The sequence below is a fragment of the Saimiri boliviensis genome, chromosome 10 (assembly GCF_048565385.1).
Source record: "Saimiri boliviensis isolate mSaiBol1 chromosome 10, mSaiBol1.pri, whole genome shotgun sequence".
NCBI classification, from domain to species: Eukaryota; Metazoa; Chordata; class Mammalia; order Primates; family Cebidae; genus Saimiri; species Saimiri boliviensis.
Window position 1 is genome coordinate 94,336,199 of NC_133458.1, and position 17,017 is coordinate 94,353,215.

Genomic DNA, 17,017 nt, shown 5'->3' on the forward strand with positions numbered 1-17,017 from the left:
TCATATTTCAGTTCTGGTTTGTGCTTCCAAAGGAAAATTACTGAGAAGTGTGCCCTGATGGATGCTGGCATATGAGCAAGCTCTGGATGTTGGCTTAAAAAGATGGCATTCTTTCTTGGGGAGACGGGTGTGACCAGCACGGTCTTAATGTGTGCTCTTTAAAACAACTTTACCTTGTGATCTTTTTATGATTTTTTTTTTTTTTTTTTTTTTTTTTTTGGCCAATGCAGAGACCCCTGCTGGGACAAAGAAAAAGCAGCTAGGACCTACGACCAACGCCTCACCACTAACTGTGTTTCTAGCACGAAGTGAAAAATGGCTTGTAAAGACCTTTGAGATTTCCTGTGGTAATTCATAACAGTGGACATACTATTTTTTATTGAGTTTGATTAAACAACACAGTTAATAGTAGAGATGAAAGTCAGGTTTTAACTCAACGTAAACGGTCAAGTGTGGTACAGGATCACTTTGCATGAATATTACAAAAATAACACAGAAACACTGAATTACTGGCTGTCAGTACAGATATTAAATCTGAGGATTTAAGTCCCTGCCCATCAGAGAAACTGGATTTACTTAAGAGTTTCTGAGGATGTGCTCAACATGGACTGAACCTGGGCGGCTTTTTCTTTCTTGTAAAATTCTCAACAGAAGGAAGCACTCTTTATCTCATGGGAAACAAAATATTTTGGATATTGGAAGACTTAGGTGCTGTAAGTTCTATCAGAAACACTTTCAGTCACTAACCAATTCTCAATGTGTCACTGGACTGAGAGTTTGACACCCAGCTCTTCTTTTTCTTCTCTGCTCCTTCTCTCTCTCTACTTAATATGTTCCCTGTCTGTTTTATTTGTCCATGTACTGCTTCCTTAGTGTTCCTAGGCTAAGGATAAAGAATTCCGCCTACTGTCTTTCTTCAATGAAGAGGAAATTCCAGAGATTTTAAAACTCAAACTACTGCAAGTATTTACTTCATTGTTCCTAAAGAATTGTTTATAACAGAGGAAATGCTATTTGCTAGTTCAAAGAGTGACTGGAAGTTGTGGACTCCTGTTCTTCATTCCTGCCTGAGCCCCCACTCTTTTGTTTCAATTGAGTTAAGATTTACACACAATGAAATACACAAATCTTGAGTGTATACTTGTTTTTCCTGAGACAGGGTCTCACTCTGTCACCCAAGCTGGAATGCAGTAGTGGCACAATCACAGCTCACTGCAGCTGCAAGCCCTTGGGCTCAAGCCATCCTCCCTGCCTCAGCCTCAGCCTCAGCCTCCTGAGTGGCTGGGACTACGGGCATGTGCCACCACACCCAGACAAGGTCTCACTATGATGCCCAGGCTGGTCTCAAACTCCTGGGCTTGACTGATCCTCCCACCTCAGTCTCCCAAAATGCTGGGATAACAGGTGTGAGCCACTGCATCAGGTAAGTATATAATTTGATGAGCCTGACAAATGTATACACATTTGTGAAACCAACAACCCAACCATGACACCATCACTCAAGAAAGTTCCCTTGTCCACAACCTTCCTCCTGACATCCTCAAGTTAACTATGGTTCTGGTTTCTGTCACCCCAGGTTGGTTTGCCTGTACTTGAATTTCATGAGTAGTCTTTGTGTCAGGCTTCTCTTGCTCAGCATATGTTTTTGAGATTCATCCATTTTTCTGTGTGCATCGGTACTTTCTTTTCATTGCTAAATTATACTCCACTGTCTGGATGTATCACAGTGTATGTACCCATTTATCAGTGGATGAACTACTCATCAGTTTGGGGCTATTGTAAATAAACTGCTATGTCCATCCTTGCACCTGCCTTTTGTGGATACATGTTTTCATTCCTCTCCGGTAAATACCTAGAGTGGAAGTGCTGGGTCAACATCACTCAGTTTTGTGGCCCCCAGGAACCTACATCACACCTGACAGTTTCACCCTCTCTGCTGGGTAGAGGGACAATGAGATCTGCTGTCCTCTCCCCTCAGAGCAGGTTCAAGGACGTTCTCCTCTCTGTACAGGAGGGGCTTGGGGGAATTTCAGAGACACTGTAGTGAAAACTCCCCTGGTTCTAAAGACTTTGAGATGCCCTTTACATGGCCCTCTGACCTTGACTTAAATCTTATCAGTGGGATGTTCAGTTCTACGTATCTTAAAGGGAATCTGACATTTAAAAATACCCAAGATTGGGTGGTGCAAAGGAGTGTCCCCCAGTCCTAACTGTGATGATGGTTGGGTCTATATAGGCATATCCTTCAACAAGAGAGGGGACAGAACTCCTTTACCAGTGTGTTTGCCTGCTGGAAACATCCAGAGCTCTGTTTCTTAGTACTGAGTCTCCACAGTTAAAAGCATTACTGCTGCCTGTACTAAAATAATAAATAGGATATAAAAATAGGTAAACTTGCCACATCTTCGCTTCTGCCACCCCTGGTTCTAAAACAATACGTTTAATGCTTTTGTGTTAATAATGGGGTCATTTCACCCCCATTTCTAAATTGGTTTGTCCTTTCACTGTTGAGTTGTAGGAGTTCTGTACATATTATAGATATGAGGCCTGTATCAGATACATGGCTTGCAAATATTTTCACCTATTCTGATTGTCATCTCAATTTCTTGATGATGTTCTTTAAAGTACAAACTTGTTTAGTTTTAATGAAGTCCAATTTTTTTTCCTTTGTTTCCATATATACTTTAGATACAGCGTTTGTATCCATTCTGACAAGAAAATGACCCCATCTCCTTCCTGAAAATTTATCCATGTCCAGAGTGGTCATTAGTAAATATCACCTGTAATGCACGTTCCTGGAATCAGCCTTCTCTGAGGTTAGTGCAGACCAAAAATAAACATGCACAAGCAGCTCTGGCCAGGGCTGGTGAAATACTGTCTGCCCAAAAGGGCTGGATGCAGCTTAGAGCAAAAAATGTTTTCATTTGCATGTGCCATATAGCTACTTCTAGAAACCCTAACTAACCTGACAACATAAGCCATTTCCACCACGGACAGTCAATGGTTTCTGAACAGATGAGGCTTATTTACTAATACAGGGTATCTTGAAAGCAGAGCAGGGATATTCCTAAGCTGATTTATTTTCTGAATTGGTATAAGTAGAATCGGTGTTAACACAGCAGTTGATCTTGGCGCTATCCTTATTTAGTTAATCCTGACAGTTGGGTAAATCCTGGCTCCTGTACAGATGAGGAAGCTGAGGCTTGAAAAGGTTTAAGTCCATCTGCCTCTCAAGTAGCAGAACCAAGATTTGGATGGAGACCCCTTTGGTTTCAAGGGCTCTTACCACTTTACTTCTATGCCCCCAGAGTGCTGGAGGGTCACCCAGAAAACTCGAGATTTGCATACCACCTTTAGTCAGCACATCCAGGTGTGCTCACTAATTTCCTAACCTGACATATTCCATAATCATAGCGTATAAAACTGTTTTCCCAAGTCACTTTCCCTCTGATCTCACCTTATTCCATCTCCTTTGGAACGAACATCTGTCTTGCAATTATCTATCACATTTTATGAGTGTGAATACACATCTTTTAATTGCCTTACAACAGTGTAGAATGACCCCATGTGTATCTCCATATTGTCTTATTAACCATCTGTGCTGATAATTTAGCCCATGTGTGTATCCATCATGTTGTCTGTTCTATGAGCATATGTAGTCTGCTTCTACTAAGGGATGTAAGTTCCAAACCAGAAGGGCTATGCCTCATGCTTTTCTATATCCCCAGTACTTGGCACAGTTCCCTATAACAAGATAGATGCCCAAATAAATGTCACTGCAACACTATTTACAATAGCGAAGACATGGAATCAATTTAGATGTCCATCAATGATAGACTGGATAAAGAAAATGTGGTACATATACGCCATGGAATACTATGTAGCCATAAAAAAGAATGAGATCATGTCCTTTGCAGGAACTTGAATGGACCTGGAGGCCATTATCCTTAGGAAACTAACACAGGAGCAGAAAACCAAATACTACATATTCTTAATTTTAAGTTGGAGCTAAATGATGAGAAAGAGCTAAATGATGAGAACACACGGACACTTACAGGGGAATTATACACACTAAGGCCTTTTGGAGGGTAGAGGGTTAAGGGTGGGAGGAGGGAGGGGATTAGGAAAAATAACTAATGGGTACTAGGCTTAATACCTGCGTGATCAAATAATCTGGACAACTAACCCCCAGACACAAGTTTACCTATGTAACAAACCTGCATTTGTACCACTGGACTTAAAAGTTAATAATAATACTTGCCTTGTGTCCCATCAAGTATTAATAAGGATCAAATTAGATGGTGAATGTGAATGCTTCTGTGCACTATACAGTTCAAAAAAGACATAATCTATTATGATTACAGATCACCACTGATTTGACTGTTTGGATTGACTGATTGACTGATTGATGGAGTCTCACTGTGTCACTCAGCTTGGAGTGTAGTGGAGCAATCGAGGCTCACTACAACCTTTGCCTTCCAGGTTCAGGTGATTCTCATGCTCCAGCCTCCCAAGTAGCTAGGATTACAGGTGCATGTCAATATGCCTGGCTAATTTTTATATTTTAGTAAAGATGGAATTTTGCACATTGGCCAAACTGGTCTTGAACTCCTGACCTCAGGTGATCTGCTTGCCTTGGACTCCCAAAGGGCTGGGATTACAGGCATGAGCCACTGTGCCTGGCCAACTGGATTGTTTTCTTCAAGTCAAAATAAAGTTTTGTTTGGGACTTTTTTTTCTAAGTGGTACAGCTGTGAAAGAAATAAATTCCCATTTCTTTGTTGCCATCCTCACTCCAACACTTTCAGTAGCAAGAGGAGATTAAAAATAAGTGGCTGAAGAAGATTCTGAGGAAGCAGAATGAGCCATAAGACCTGACCATGACACTCAGGCAGAGGGATAAAGGTTTTACTAGTCAATTACAAAGGAAGAGGAAAGGACAAGGACCAGAACAGAGTAATATATAAACAAGCAAGCATATAAACTGGAGGCCAGGAAACAGCCTGTCAGTGACCTGCAGAATGCAGGCAGAGAACAGAACAACATCTTCTCATTCTCCAGCTACAAAAGTGAGCATTTACGTACGTGAAAAGGGAAATGTAAATCAGACCAATAGGAAGATTTCAGGGAACACTGCTTACGTATCATGTAGATCTCCAACTCTTTAGGCAGAATATGTCAGAAAACCAAATCACAGCCTCAGGAATTCCTAAGTAGATCACAAAATTCAGTCAGGCTGAAATATTTCGCCACACCCCACCTCCCCACCGCCATTTCCAATATTAAACAGATTGGGATTTCTCCAAGACTTTCCGTCCATTTTGTTTTTTTCTTTTGGGTAGGTAGGGGAGGTATGTTAGTTTATATTTTATTTTGGTTATCTGTTTCTCTCTGGGATTTTCTGTCCTTACTAAGCCTATTTAGGTTTATTTTGCTTTCTGAAAATAAGGGCATAAAGGAAGAGCTCACCTTAACTCCATTCAGATAGAGCTTCTAAATGCCAAGCAAAAGTCTATCAGTTCTGTAAGTCTGTATTGTAGAGTAATTTCCATCCTCAGGGAAAAATTAATACTATAGTCTTTAAAATAATTTGCTATGCATTAATAACTCTTGACATTTTCAGTGTCTTTATAATCTGAACAATTTATTGTAAATGCCATAAAGAAACGTTTTTTAAAAGGCCACAGAAGGAGATACAGGAATATGAAGTAAAGAAAAACAATGCAGAAACTTAAACTTTGTATTCACAGTCTAAACAAGAAAGCCTAAAAATTGGTTTAATTTCCTTGGGTGCCCTTCTCTGGTTTAATACTTGCATTTTTTCCCCCAGAGAGTGCCAAAATATATATACAAATATTTTCCAGGAGTAACTATGTGATGCTATTAGAACCAGAAACCCAGCCAGCTCTTTCCATGGCTTCTCCATTAAGACATGAGTGAGCATCTGTTGAGTCCCACTGGATTCATCTCAGAGGCCAAGGAAATGGACTACAGTAACCTTTCTCCAGACAATGTGGAAATATGTTCAAAACTGAAGCTTGAAGGCACACAGACATTACAATGAGATGGGCCACGTTTTAAAACAGTACTTTCTTAACTCTGGTTGTAGGTTAGAATTATCCACCCAAAAGAGCTTTTAAAAACTCCCAAAGCCCAAGCCCCACCCACCAATGAAGCAGAGTGGCTGAGGGTGGAGCCCAGGCAGAGATAGATTAACATTTTTTCCAGGTGATTTTAACCTTCAGCCTGATTTAAAGTCACTTTTAAGAGATTCAGTGGGGGAAAGTGGGGGAGGGTGGAGAAATTAACTAAGCTGTAGGCAATGACAATCAAGACAACCTGCTCTCTAATGACGGACGAAAAAGCTAATAGGCCTTTGCTGTGGAATGGCCCCATACCAAAGATCAATTAATTTTATGGAAAGAGATCCATTAAACTTTTTAGGACCAGTAATTCTACATCTTCTAATTATATGTACTAAACTAAGTTGTTTAAATTATAAAAAGAAACACAGGATCATTTTAGAAAACATGGGAAAAGAAAAAGAAGAAAATAACATTCATCTTCCTATAATAATAAGGTAGTTAACTATGGTTAACTTTTCTGAAGCAAAAAACAAAATTGAGATAATGGGCCAGGTACGGTGGGTCATGCCTGTAATCCCAGCACTTTGGGAGGCCAAGGCAGGAGGATCACTTGAGGTTAGGAGTTCAAGACTAGCATGGCCAACATGGCAAAACACCACCTCTACTAAAAATACAAAAATCAGCCAGGCAGTGGTGATGCGTGCCTGAAGTCCCAGGTACTTGGGAAGGAGAGGCAGGAGAATCTTTAGAACCGGAGAGGCAGAGGCTGCAGTGAGCTGAGATAATGCCACTACACTCCAGCCTTGGTGACAGAATGAGACTGCCTCAAAAAAATTGAGATCATATTGCTTATACAATTTTGAAATCGAATTTTCTAGTGTAACAATATAATGTGAAAACCTTTCCTACAACATTGTGGTGTGGCTACAAAGCAGTCATTATTTACTGGTGATTGGACTTCAGGTTTATTCACAGACACATGAATCCATAATTCCTTGAACTACAAAACTAAGTAAGATTAATCTGGTAAATACTGAAAGGAAAAAACAGTGGTATAATGGTAAAATGGGGCAGGGAAGGTCCTGGTATGTACTATTTGCCAATTTCATTGGTGTAAATACTCCCACCATGGCCAATTTCAAGATTAAGTTTACCAGCTGGCTCACAAACCTGATTACTTAACAACAGGCCATCTGGAGTCAGCTAACCCTTAGAGCAGGCATCCCCAAACTTTTTACACAGGGGGCCAGTTCACTGTCCCTCAGAACGTTGGAGGGTCGCCACATACTGTGCTCCTCTCACTGACCACCAATGAAAGAGGTGCCCCTTCCTGAAGTGCGGCGGGGGGCCGGATAAATGGCCTCAGGGGGCCGCATGCGGCCCGTGGGCCATAGTTTGGGGACGCCGGGCCTGCCTTAGAGAAACCCTGGCTAAACGAAACTGTTAAGTCCTTCTGTTATGACATGCTGTTTGAATGGTAGAGCAGGTGGAAATGGAAGTTTCAATAAATGAAGTCGAACCAAGGTTTCAGTAACTGAACATATTTTGTCTTTTGAATTTGAAGGTGTCAAGTTCACACACAGTGTCAGAAAGTCTAATAAAAGCTTTTTTTAAAGTATTAATATAATACTAATGAATGTGGATATAAAGTATGGGTGCATTGGAAAGACCATTTTCTTTGAATAGACAGACACGGACACATCAAGTTAACCTTATTAAGCCTCTATTTCTCTATCTGTACATGGGAATAATAATGTCTCAGTCAGGCTGCTGTTAAGATTAAATACAATGTCATAGATAAAGAATACGGTAAGCACACATAGAAAATACTCCACAAGTGCTATCTGCCTTTTCCCCTCAGTAATTATATTTTAGATGTTACTACTTTTATTTTTTATTTTTTATTTTTTATTTTGAGACAGTCTTGCTCTGTCGCCCAGGCTGGAGTGCAGTGGTGTGATCTTGGCACACTACAACCTCTGCCTCATGGGTTCAAGCAATTTTCCTGCCTCAGCCTCCCAAGTAGCTGGGATTACAGGTACACACCACCACACTCAGCTAATTTTTGTATTTTTAGTAGAGACGGGGTTTCACCATGTTGACCAGGATGGTCTCGATCTCTTGACCTCGTGATCCACCCGCCTCGGCCTCCCAAAGTGCTGGGATTCCAGGCTTGAGCCACCGCGCCCGGCTGGAAAAACTTCTTTTTTTTTTTTTTCTTTTGAGACGGAGTTTCGCTCTTGTTACCCAGGCTGGAGTGCAATGGCGCGATCTCGGCTCACCGCAACCTCCGCCTCCTGGGTTCAGGCAATTCTCCTGCCTCAACCTCCTGAGTAGCTGGGATTACAGGCACGTGCCACCATGCCCAGCTAATTTTTTGTATTTTTAGTAGAGACAGGGTTTCACCGTGTTGACCACGTTGGTCTCGATCTCCTGACCTCGTGATCCACCCGGCTCGGCCTCCCAAAGTGCTGGGATTACAGGCTTGAGCCACCGCGCCCGGCTGGAAAAACTTCTAATGAAATATGCTATGCCCATTAATTCAGGTGGTTCTATAGCTGCTTGCACATTGCAATGGCAAAGTCGAGTAGCTGAAACAGAGACTCTGTGGACTGCAAACCGTATTTACTATGTGGACCCTTCATAGAAAAAGTTTGCTGACCTATGATTTAAACTATTCTAAGCTTTTCTTAAATGAATAATTTTTCTATATATTAAAAGAAAACAAGACAAGGATAGGAAAGAAAAACAATGAGAAAAAGACATTCTTCTAGAACAGGCGTCCCCAAACTACGCATGTGGCCCCCTGAGGCCATTTATCTGGCCCCCCGCCGCACTTCAGGAAGGGGCACCTCTTTCATCGGTGGTCAGTGAGAGGAGCACAGTATGTGGCCGCCCTCCAACGGTCTGAGGGACAATGAAATGGCCCCCTGTGTAAAAAGTTTGGGGATGCCTGTTCTAGAATGTAAAAAAGGCGAAACAGGCCATATATGGTACCCCTTGTCTGTAATCAGAGTTTTGGGAGGCAGAGGCAGGAGGATTGCTTGAGGCCAAGAGTTCAAGACCAGCCTGGGCAACATAGCAAGACCTCATTTCTACAAAAAAAAAAAAAAAAAAAAAAAAAAAGAAGTAAAAAAATTAGGTAGCCATGGTGGTATGTGCCTGTAGTCCCAGCTACACAGGAGGCTGAGGTGGGAGGATCACTTGAACCCAGGAATTAGAGGCTGCAGTGAGCAATGATAGCGTCACTGTACTCCAGCCTAGGTGATAGAGTAAGAACCTGTCTCTAAATAAATAAATAAATAAGGAAAAAAAAAAATAGCAAGACAAACACTGATTCCAAGTATACTTAAGAAATACTCAAAACTCTACGATAAAGCTGAGCTCTAATTCAGTATTGTCAAGAAGCAGACCTTAAAGAACATTTTATAAATGAAGTTCCTACAAGATGACTATTACTTCTCAAGTGGGAATGCACCATGAATATGGAACTTGGAAGAGTAAATTTAAGGAGCAGAAACATGGAATTTTATAACCTAGCAATGAAAGTGACTGAAACCACATTAGTCAGGCAAAATAAGCTGATCTCTCTAACTACAGGTAAAATAACATTCCAAACATTGAAAAATGTACACAATCAAAATTGTACATGGTAGGGGTTTAAGAAACCATTTCCCCTGCTAATTTTTGATGTTTACACGGAATGTTCTTCCAGCAGCAAATAACTTACCAATGATCTTGACAGACTGAAAATGATACATCTTTACCACAACATAAATTAATTCTCTCAATGGGAAATTGCTAGAACAGGCAAGGTGTCAGAAAGATTTCTTTAAGTCTGAAGGAAAGGAAATGATTCCATTTCTTCCAAACATTCTTACATGAAAAATAATAAACTCTCACTTTTAAGCTGTCTTTATTTTCATGGGGTCCTAAGGCACCCGTTACTAATTGGGGCAGTCATAGTTATCTGGTGTTGGACATGAGTCAGTCCATATTACCTCAGGTATAAAACACAGCCAGTTGGAAAATGCCCCCATAATTCATATTCTACATGAATAAATACCATAGAAATATCCAGAAAAGAGGATTGCAGAATTATACTACACTCTCTTTCATTCCTTAGATTTACAACATAAATCCCAGAAAGTCAGTCTTTACAAAATAAAATACAAGGGAAACGTGATGGTCTATTCAAGGAAATGGACAAACGCCTAACACAAATGAGCCAGTTCGTCCTCTAGAAGACTGACCTTGATTCTGTTTCTAAAATACAAAGTCAAAAACCCCAAACCAACGAGATGAACTTATTGAACACCATGTCATAGATGGGCTACCACATTTAACTTTGATGCAAAATCTATATAATGGGTATTAGTGTCTTGCTCAAGGTAACACCATTTGTAAAGGAAGCAGTTCAGGCAGGAGCTCTGGTTTATCTTCCATACCAATCCTGTCTTCAAAATGTTCAATCCTGACTGAACAGGGTGTCTGGCAACCATGAGTCCCCTGAGATTTCCCATAGAGAAAAAGGTCCCCTAATCAGAGCAACTAAGTTTGGGAAATTTACTAAATCCTCCCCTTGGAGACTAACAGTGCATACTAAAGCCCTCAATTAAAGAAATCCATTTAGCCGGGCGTGGAGGCTCAAGCCTGTAATCCCAGCACTTTGGGAGGCCGAGGCGGGTGGATCACGAGGTCGAGAGATCGAGACCATCCTGGTCAACATGGTGAAACCCCGTCTCTACTAAAAATACAAAAAATTAGCTGGGCATGGTGGCACGTGCCTGTAATCCCAGCTACTCAGGAGGCTGAGGCAGGAGAATTGCTTGAACCCAGGAAGCGGAGGTTGCGGTGAGCCGAGATTGTGCCATTGCACTCCAGCCTGGGTAACAAGAGCAAAACTCCGTCTCAAAAAAAAAAAAAAAAAAAAAAAAAAAAAAAGAAATCCATTTAACTTTGTCTAACTTATCATCTCCCCAAACTTAACAGGAAATCCCTTTCCCCAATTTGTCTGTGTGAAATTGGTATTCTGAAACATACTTTGATAAATACTACTGTAGTCACCTTGTGCAATAGAAAATGGATGACAGAGAAATACATAAACTGTCAGAGATGATAAGCAGTTTTAATCATGGCTAAGGACATGACAGTGTGGTTCCCAGTGGCTTCTCTTTGCTCTTTGATTCAACTAAAATCTTGAATAAGACCCCCAGTACCCTAGTCCCTGCCCAGCTCCTCAGTCTCGTCTTATGCTCGGCCACCTGGCCTGCTTTCAGTATTGGGACCTGCTGGGCTTTCCCCCTCCAGGGAGCCTTTGCAAAACATTCCCCCTGTGACATTGCTCCTTCTTTCCTCTTTACTCAGTTGACTCATGTATCTTTCAAGGGAAGCCTTTCCTGATCGGGTCAAACGCCTCACTGGATGCCCTCATATCAAAGAGTTCTATATAGCACTTGTCATGATTACAGGGTTATATTTAATTGTGTATTGATTTGATTAGTGACGGTCTATATTCCCACTGGGGGAGGAGGGCTATTTCTCTGTTTCTTAGACAGCACAAAGACGACGGACCTCTTCTACCATCTCTACTCACTCTTGCCCAAGGAGGAACGTGACTTAATGAAGCATGAACTAGGGAGGAAGGGCTGAGCACGCTCTGCTCACGGCCCGGGGTGCACTCTGGTCAGCTCCCACCCTGGGGAAAGCTGACAAAGACAGTTTGGGAAATAAACAGAACTCTGGGAAGACATACTAGGAAGCCCAATTGTTACAGATCCAAGCTCCATTCTGCAGTTTAGCTTTATGTAGTAATACAGTTGATATTTTGTTCCTCATCTCTGACTGCTGTTTTATTTTTTAATCATTTCCACACTTGGGAGAGGAAGAAAAGAGTGATCTTGCTTGGCCCCTAGAAGGCCAATGTCCTCCAACAGGTCTAAGCTCCTGAGGTCAGGGAGGAGGGCCTCTCTCTGCCTACCCCAGTAGCTCAGTTTCTGGCACTTAGGAGACATTCCAAACGCTGTTTTGTGCAGGCTGGTCTTGAACTCCTGGCCTTAGGCAATCCTCCTGCCTCAGTCTCCCAAAATGCTAGGATTATATGCATGAGCCACAGCAACATGTAACTCTGCCAAGGTTTCCTTATTAACATTTTCTTTTAAGCGACTGAATGTTGTCTTCAGATTACAGGCTAATCCTAATGGTGGAACTGAGGATAAAGCTTTGAGCAGAGTTGACCCAAATCAGAGAAGACGGTATCCTTAAAAGGTCGGAAGCCTCTTTAAGGCGGAAGCTGGGGGAGAGGAGCTGAGAGTGCTGGGTAGTGGGCATCCATGTGTGTGTCAGGGAGACTGAGTAGGAAAGAAGAGGCAAACAGGAGAGACGGACTGGGAAGAAGAAAATGGATCACTTGATTGGTGAATAGGTGGGTATAAAGAAGCAAGTGAAAAAGCTAAATTGAAGGGCAAGTTCCCACTATCTACAGAAAAAGCTGGAGATGACAAGGACTCCCCCTTTTCCCAAAGGCTTTGTAAAATCAATGAAGTCTGGCTCCAGCATGTAATCCTCAGCACTTTGGGAGGCTGAGGGAGGTGGATCACGAGGTCAGGAGATCAAGATCATCCTGGCTAACACGCTGAAACCCCATCTCTACTAAAAATACAAAAATTAGCTGGGTGTGATAGCATGTGCCTGTAGTCCCAGCTACTCAGGAGGGTGAGGCAGGAGAATTGCTTGAAGCCAGGAGGCAGAGGCTGCAGTGAGCTGACATCATGCCACCGCACTCCAGCCTGGGCGACAGAGACTCCGTCTCAACAAACAAACAAACAAGCAAAATAAACAACAAAGTCTCCTTGGAAGAAAAGTTATCTCTAAATTTCTCTAAGACTGTTTAATAAATTATGTTTCCTCTAAAGGACCAATTATTTTAACGGTTTTAGAATATTTTCAAAATATGTTCAGTTGTAAATCAGGTGATGAAATATATATTACTGTAAAGTCAATTAAAAATGTTGTGTATATGTATATGCACAGTAAAAATGGGAAATATATTGACAAAAAAATCTACAAAACCATTATCACATGCATATTAACAACAATCTATAAATATGTCTTCAATAATAAACAGAAGAATCAATCAATATACAGAGACTAGTGAAAGGATCGACAATGTGGCGGGTCTGGGTCATGATCTGTCTCCAGCCCCTTTCTGCCCCAGCACACACACTGCACACACTTCCTCTTTCTCCTCTCCTCCTCCTTAAGGCTGTAGGGCCAGGCCACTCACCTGTCGGAGTGCTGCTGCGGAATGAAGAGGAGGGGGTGATGGGAGGGGTCACGGGGGGAGTAAGGCTTCCACTGCTGTGGCGTGGGGGAGTGGACACATTCCCTCGAGACACTGAGCTGGACAGGGTCAGTGAGAGCTTCGGCTGAATCTTCTTCTTTAGGGACTCCTGCTCTCGGCGGGCAGCATCTGTCATGAATCTGAAACAACAATGGAAGGTAAGGAACCCAGGCCATGAAGAGAGCGAGAGGACTCATGACACTCATGTGAGTTTCACAGATGCTCGATCTGGGAATGGACCTTGGCCACAGGTCAGTCCCAAATTCAACACCTCAAAACAGCTTCCCTTTTCCAATGCAATGGAATTATCTTCCAGCTTGTTATTTCTAAGGTTCCTCAAAGTCGGGTCCATTTCTTCCCCAGGCCAATCCTCCTTGTCAGAAAGCTTATACCCACAGAATACATCTGCACCCACAGTAATGCTTTCAGTTACAAGATTTCCTCTTGGAAAGTGCATTCTCTTTCTTTCCACCCATAGGAAGCCCACACATCCTCAAAGTGCCCCAACCACTCCCAAGTAGACAGTGCTTCCTTCATCTGCAGGCTGCTAGTATTTCTTGTTTGTACCACTTAATGGCCACCTAACATATATGCCTCATAAAACTCTCTCTTTTTTTTTTTTTTGAGACGGAGTTTCGCTCTTGTTACCCAGGCTGGAGTGCAATGGCGCGATCTCGGCTCACCGCAACCTCCGCCTCCTGGGTTCAGGCAATTCTCCTGCCTCAGCCTCCTGAGTAGCTGGGATCACAGGCGCGCCCCACCATGCCCAGCTAATTAAAACTCTTTTTTTTTTTTTTTTTTTTTTCAATGTGTATTACTTTGGTTCTCATATTGTTATCTGGGTTTAAAAACTTTTCTTGGCTAATTAAGGCCTTGCCTCCCTTGCCATGAAGGCAAGAATTCTAGCCCCCAGTTCCTAGCACAGCGCCAGGCCCACCTCAGGGAACATGAACAGAACTGTATACGTCGGCCCAAGATTCCAGAGGAGGGGAAAAGAGCAACAAGGAGGAATGTCACCGCTAATGATCTGTTTATGTTCTGATTTCATTACTCAGAAAGGGAAAGGTGACTTTTCCTGATACTTTCACTTTGGAAACTTGAGTTATTCTTCCAGTGCTTCTCTGATGTTGGTAATATTCAAACTTTGTTCTTTTCTCACTGTATAATCTACCATTTCATAAGTTCGGATCCCATGAGATTCAAAACAATCTATGAAATGGGTGTCTCCTACCTAAAGAGCATTCTTTTCATATTGGCAGGCAAACTTTATCAGCTGCATTTTTGAAAACTGCCACAGAAAGCATAGTAAACAGAGTGTACGAAAGCGTTCAGATGATAAAACCACAGCTGTCCCCACCACCTAAGCTAAGAAACAGAACATTCCATGCCCCTCGAGGCCTCTCTCCAACACCTCCCACATCAATTATAGTTTGGCTATTTCAATATAATTTATCATAAGCTCACTGCAATGCACTTAAACATGGTATGTTACCCAACCTATTTCACATTGTGTCTACAAAATTTCTTAGTATTTTTCCTCACTACCCGATGAAGTTTTGGAAGTCAACAGATAATGCCTGGTGAAAGCTTAGAGTCGATTAAACACCCAATGAAACAACAGTAATATTGTTACAGTGTCTTAAAATTTCTATGTTTTAAAACGGTGTTTTAAATTTCTATGTTTCAGACACATGGATGGCATATTTCTTGAATGGTTCTTGCAATACATTCCAGATATATAAACTGGATTTTATATGCTGAACTGAGTTTAGTAACAAGGCTTTGCTTTGAGCTCTTAGGTTTTGTGCTATAGAATAGTGATGATTTAAAAAGAAAAAAGGACTGTCAAGGCACAGAGAATCGTTTGCACCTGATAGCCAGGTACTCATTTATTTTCAGATGCAAAATTGGTTTTATTTTCCTTAAATTTTTTTTTCCCTCTTCATAAACTCTACTAAAAATATAGACTGGCAGAAAAAAGGAAAAACCAGTGCTTTCTTTTATTATTCTAAGAAGAACTGCTAGCTAGGACGGTGCTGCACTTCTCACACTGGGGTATGCAGTGTGCCAGGGAGTGGCAAAGCCACAGGATAAACAGGCTGCTGCTTCCAGGAAGGCAGATTGTTTTCAAGGGTAAGTAGTTCAAACTAGGGTTTCAAATAGCAAAATAAACATGGACATGCTTATGGGGGTAGAAAAATTTTTTACACTTGCATTTTAATGAAGAGCATGGTATTTGGAGTCAGCCCAGGGTTCAAATCCACGCTGGGTTACTATGTAATTTGAGGCAAGTTGATAAAAGTTCTCTAAAGCTCAGGTTTATTCTCTGTAAAATGGGAACAAGAGAGTAGGTAAGGAATTAACATACATCTTTGCCCTTTCTGTATGAGTCTGATGTTTGGCTAAATTTGGTAACCTGCTAAGACAGTATGTCAACTACGTTACTAGGCAACACTATACTACCTACTTAAGAATGACCTCTGACAGGTTAACTGCACAGCCTGGGAGGAACTAGGAACCACCTGTACCTATCTAATAGGAAGCCAAGAATCCCGATTGGGACTTCGCAAGCATGGTGGTCTTTTTAGCTGGGCATGGCCCTGGGAGAGAACTGGGGAGTTATGCCCAAAGCGTGTTTCAAGAGCTTTAGCCCCTGAGGGACATGAAGCCCTACCAGGATAGCTTCCCCTCCTACCTCTCTGCACCTCAAAAGCCTCCCGTTTCCACTGCTGCAAGGGTTCCTGCAGCAGGCAGCCTGTCCTCTCCATCCTCTGAACGAACCCAGTGCCCTATGTGGCCCATGGTCATCTCTGAGTCTGAATGTTCACAACCTAAGAAGGTGACCTGCTGGCAGATGGGGCAATAACAGTTTCAACTTCAGAGGACTGTTGCGAGGATAAATGAGGTAACTGACCTGTCACGTAGCAAGTGGTTCAAAATGTAGAAGCTGTTATTATTACATAAAGCATTGTAATACGGCTACGTCTTTATAGTTTGTCCACCTTACTCAGCTCCAAGTGTCTTGAGGATACACTCTACACCCATGGCTCCAAAAGTACTGAGCACACAGGTGCCTTGTGTAGAGCAGAAATTCTATTTGTGGAATGGCTGAATGGAGTAAGCCCAGAGGGTGCATATCCAGTGTGCGAGAGAGGGAGCGACAGCAAGAGTGAGAGAGCGAGAGAAGAGACCGCTTCTCTACATCTTCTAGATCATATATATGTTGTGGTTTTTTTTTTTTTTTTGAGATGGAGTCTTGCTCTGTCACCCAGGCTGGAGTGCCGTGGCATGATCTCGGCTCACTGCAACCCTTGCCTCCCAGGTTCAAGCAATTCTCCTGCCTCCTCCTCCTGAGTAGCTGGGATTACAGGTGCGTGCCACTATGCCTGGCTACTTTCTTTTGTATTTTTAGTTGAGACAAGGTTTTACCATGTTAGTCAGGCTGGTCTTGAACTCCTGACCTTGTAATCGGCCCACCTCAGCCTCCCAAAGTGCTGGGATTACAGGTGTGAGCCACTGTTCCTGGTCATTTTTTTTTTTTTTTGAGATGGAGTCTCACTCTGCTGCCCAGGCTGGAATGCAGTGACAT

At 42.2% G+C, this 17,017-nt stretch overlaps 1 protein-coding gene across 3 annotated transcripts in view; it reads right to left on the reverse strand.

Moving 5' to 3' along the window:
• Positions 1-17,017, reverse strand: part of JAZF1 (JAZF zinc finger 1) — a 349,651-nt gene that overhangs the window by 47,128 nt on the left and 285,506 nt on the right. For all 3 annotated transcript variants that reach the window (XM_074379646.1, XM_074379648.1, XM_074379649.1), the window contains exon 3: positions 13,372-13,568. In XM_074379646.1, coding sequence (XP_074235747.1) covers positions 13,372-13,568 — 197 coding nt within the window. The remainder of the gene's footprint in view (positions 1-13,371; positions 13,569-17,017) is intronic.